Source organism: Sinocyclocheilus rhinocerous, unplaced genomic scaffold, assembly GCF_001515625.1.
Source record: "Sinocyclocheilus rhinocerous isolate Xijiao unplaced genomic scaffold, SAMN03320098_v1.1 scaffold112, whole genome shotgun sequence".
Lineage (NCBI taxonomy): Eukaryota > Metazoa > Chordata > Actinopteri > Cypriniformes > Cyprinidae > Sinocyclocheilus > Sinocyclocheilus rhinocerous.
In genome coordinates this window covers 403,311-408,054 of record NW_015644008.1, presented here as the reverse complement: position 1 = coordinate 408,054, position 4,744 = coordinate 403,311, and the positions used below count along the sequence as shown (strand labels likewise).

The window sequence follows — 4,744 nt, the reverse complement described above, 5'->3', positions numbered from 1 at the left end:
AACTTTATACTTTTGCTTCTGGCCAAAATATGAGTCCATAATTCGTAATAACGGTTCCTCCAGTGAAAAAGCCCATCCCCTGTTGTCCTTTCACATCAAAATCTACCGTTATATTTGTTTAGAATTGTTTTTGACTGTTTTCTATTATAAATGGTGCTTAAAACAGTGCATAGTTAGCTTTATTATGGGTTATGGACTTTAGCTGGAAGCAACAATTCTGAGGTCAAAACATTTTAATGATGGATTTGTTTCTTACAAACACACAGCTTTTTACTTCACAAGACGTTAATTGATGGACTGGAGTCGTGTGGATTATTGTGATGTTTTTATCAGCTGTTTGGACTCTCATTCTGACGGCACCCATTCACTGCAGAGGATTGGTGAGCAAGTTATGCAATGCTAAATTTCTCCAAATCTGTTCTGTTTGTCTGAAGAAACAAACGCATCTACATTTTGGGTGGCCTGAGAGCGAGTAAACTTTCAGCAAGTTTTTATTTTTGGGTGAACTACTCCTTGAAACCTTATGTAAATGAACAGGGTGAGCTCACCTGTGGACGGGTGTGATGATGGCGCAGCTGACGGACTCCAGCCTCCGTTGGAGTCTTCCGAATCTAAGCAATCAAAACTGGGTCTGGACACAGGCATCCGTTTCTGGCGTGGCTGAGATTGGGCCTTGTTTACTCTGCAGAGCACATACACAAACATGAACACAAATGCATGCAAACACAAACACACACACACACACAGGCTGCACACAGCTAAACCATCTATCAGGAGAAAGAGGCTGAAAATATTTAACCAAAAAATGTTGTATATTATATATAGAACACTTGAGGTATAGTGCAGAGGCCATATGGACTTCTTTAATAATGTTGTTGCAATGCTTTTGCATTCTATTTGTAGCTTGAAAGCTTTAGTCCCCGTTCAATGTAACCGCATAGAAAAAAAATGACCATGAACATGAATCAAAATTTCTCCTTTGTGTTCCAGAGAAGAATGTCACATGGGTTTGGAATGACATGACGAATATTTATTTATGTGATGTGACAAAGATACAACAGATCTTCATCTCTAACCTTTCTCTCATTCTCTGTGCCAGCTCCTCCAGGACCTCCACAGACTGTCTGTGAAATTGCAGCTGTGATTCGACCAAAGCTGTGAGCTGACTCACCTGCTCCACCTACAAACACACACACACACACACACACACACACACAACACACAACACACAACCATGCACATGCAGAGCATCAAAAGATGTTATTGCCTTAGAATAATGGGCTATATCTGTAAGCTTCCTCTTCTATGCTTCACTGATTTTGCATCTCTATTTCTGTTACTTCACGAGAACTTCAACTTTCAGGAAACCCATCTCAATAACCAAATGTATTTTTCCTACAGCATTGGTAAACAATCTTGTTTTTAGCATAAACCTCACTAAATTTGTATTTATGAAATGACAAACGGGACACTCTACGCACCTGTGGCTTTGCAACAAGGTTATTATAGAAATTAAAACTAAAACTAAACTAGATTCAAGTTTTGTTACTTGAAATAAAAATGTTAACTGAAATAATTGTTTTTTTAATTCAGCTAGCTGCCAAGTCAACGTTTTATTTGACTAAATAACTAAAAATTTTACTGAAATTAATAGAAACTATATAGACACATTGTATCAAAAAAACTAAAACTATTAAAAATGACAAAAACCCACAACAAAATGACTAAAACTTTAAAATGATAATGGAAAAATAAAAACGGATTCAAAAAAATAATAAAAGCTACAATGATATTAAAACAGCACTGCTTTCCACAGCATAAACATCACAACACAATGTTAAAACTAACATTGCATCAATAAATTAAAACTACAGCTTAACCCTTTGAGGAGTCATACTGAAGAGTTTAAAGTACAGCTGTATGCAAAGATGTTCAAATATGCTCCTGAAAACAGCTGGAAGGAGCTTTACATTCAAATCATAAATCATAACACTGAGTTTTATAAAATACAAATTTTTTTTTAAATGCACATGATGTATGACTCTTTTGTCGCTTCTTCGACAATGAACATTCCTATGTTGACCCAAAAGAGTCATACGTCAGTTTAAATGTCATACATCATGCGCATTTGTTAAGATGCAATATGCAAAATACAATAAATATTATAATATTTATGAAAATTCGTGGTACAGTCATACCATGTTACTTTGATATATACCACTGAACTGATCGACTATTACTGTATACATGGCAAATTGAGGAACTTTTTGTCATCGTACATTAATAACCATGTTTAATTACAGGCCTGTGTTTAAGACCAACGTAGCAAATAATCAGAAACATCCCGAAGTTTTCACAGTCTCTGGCCTGCAGTCCAGTGTCGATAAAACAGACTGATAAATGTGTTGGCTCAGCAGACAGTCTGGAAAATATCCAGTACTCACTGATGTGGATCACTGTAGCAACAGTACAATTATATGACTCTCCCTGGTCCCGGACCATAAAAACTTTCCAATAGGGGGTCATTTAATTAGAATTTTAGTGCTGTTCGCTCAGGCAAGCATCACTGTTACTATTACTCATTACTTTAAGCAAACTGAAAGAATCCAAGCAACCAATAGTATAATTTATTGTATTTTGTAATTGTCATTTTATTTTTGATCGTTTTGATATTTTCAAGTCCTCTCCCATGTCTCGGCCGTATTTGAGCATACACTCTCCCAGAAGGCCTTCTGCCTGAGGGTAACCTGGGCTCTTCACCTGCCCCCGCATTTTAGACATGGTGTTCACCATGGTCAGCCTCGCTCTTGATGCTGCAGTACAAGACAAACAGACGGACAGATGAATAAACAGAAATATACACTGCAAAAAATCATATTTTCTTCTTGTTATATTTTAGTTTTAATTCGAATTTTAGTGCTGTTCGCTCAGGCAAGCATCACTGTTACTATTACTCATTACTTTAAGCAACCTGAAAGAATCTAAGCAACCAATAGTATAATTTACTGTATTTTGTATTGTATTTTGATATTTTCAAGGTTTGTAACGCTTTCCAAAATGAAAAGACAACGTTTCAAATCGTAGTTTGCATATGGCTTTTAAAACACATCTGCACCTCGACATTTTCATTGTTGTTTTGACAGACGCTTTTTACAAAAGCGATTTGTGACAAAGTCTGATTACCATTAAAAAACAGCTAATAATAAACCACATCCTCAGTGTTAAGAATGCCACCAAAGCTCGAGATCCATATATACTGTACCTTTCAGCATTTTAAAAAGGAGGTGATCAGAGACTGCCTCCAACAGGCTGAATTGAGCTTACGTCAGTATCCAGAAGGTTCTGCATGCTGGTTTCAGCCACTTCTTTGGACTCTTCGAACTTCTCTGCTGCTTGCCTGAGCTCCTCATCCGGAACCTTCCCCTGACGTTTCTTCTTGTAGTCGTAATCCAGTCGACGGCCCTCCAGTTTCTTCAGATAGTGCTGAGGACGAATCAGAGCATATTATTATTAACAGCCCATGATTACAATATGAAACAAATGCTCATGCATTTAGCCCACGACTCATACATATTTAATGAATAAACTTTGATTTGATTTTAGAGTGCAATTGATTGCAGTTTTCCACCTGTATGTCTTTCAGCTCCTTGTCGACTATAGTTTGGAAAGGGTCGATGAAGTTCTGTTTGACGTCAATGTCTAGAGAGTCTTTTACTTCTGCCAGTCTCTTCATGGCCTCTCCCATCTCCACTAAAGCGCCACCTATGGATCCGACGAGGAACATGCACAAAAATGTTATGTTAAAGGCAGAGTAAGTGATTTTTCAAAAACACTTTAGAAAATCTGAAAGAAGAAAGTCATATACACCTAGGATGACTTGAGGGTGAGTAATTTGTGGGCTAATTTTCATTTTTGGGTGAACTAACCTTTTAACATTATATTTTAAAGACACCATCACAAAACATAAAAAAAACAGCAAATTATAAAGCCTTTGTTTATCATTTATTACAAACAATTATCTGAACATTAATTAATTTTGTAACTGCATTTCAGTCTGTGCTAAGTGGAAATGGAAATAGTTTATATCCTATACAATTATTTGCTAGTTAATTTTTTTGGCCAGTCATTCACAGCTTTGTGTTTGTGTAGAGGATGTTTTTAGTTAATTTTACAGTTTTTCTTACAAGAACTACATCACACTGTCAACAGACGCGGCTCACTAATCACTCATCTACAGCTCTCACTGACAAAGAAGTGAGACAGACCTGAAACAATCAGCACCGGTCACACCTACAAAAACAACAGCCATTCAAGAAGCGGACTGATACCAAGTTAAAGGAATATTCCAGGCTGTTTACAACATAAGCTCAACAGACCGTGGCTTGCTGTGGTTTACCACAGAAAATAATGCAAATAATGCATTTAAACCAGAAATGTAAAACTTGTATTAATGCTAAAGCTCTTACAGGAATTAAGCAGTAGAAATGTGAGTTATGAGCTCTGAAGTTGTTTGAGAAGTCATTTTGAGGTGGGGCTACTTCTCTAGGTGGACGAACTTCCGGTTATGCATAGGCTAACTGATGCACTTTGGGTGGAAGTGGTGTTAACCACAAAAGACTTGTGATTTTGCAGGATAAAATGGGTAATAATGGGCATTAGTTCACCCCAAAATGAAAATTAGCCCACAAATTACTCACCCTCAAGTCATCCAAGGTGTATATGACTTTCTTCTTTCAGACGAATC

At 36.9% G+C, this 4,744-nt stretch overlaps 1 protein-coding gene across 1 annotated transcript; it reads right to left on the bottom strand.

Moving 5' to 3' along the window:
- Nucleotides 1–480: 480 nt before the first annotated feature.
- Nucleotides 481–3,799, bottom strand: LOC107757785 (endophilin-A2-like). The gene is made up of 4 exons (XM_016575362.1): nucleotides 3,629–3,799; nucleotides 3,325–3,483; nucleotides 1,077–1,180; nucleotides 481–682 (listed from the first exon to the last, which is right to left on the bottom strand). Exons 1-4 carry the CDS (start codon nucleotides 3,782–3,784, stop codon nucleotides 481–483), a joined length of 621 nt encoding a protein of 206 aa, XP_016430848.1. The 5' UTR covers nucleotides 3,785–3,799.
- Nucleotides 3,800–4,744: the final 945 nt, after the last annotated feature.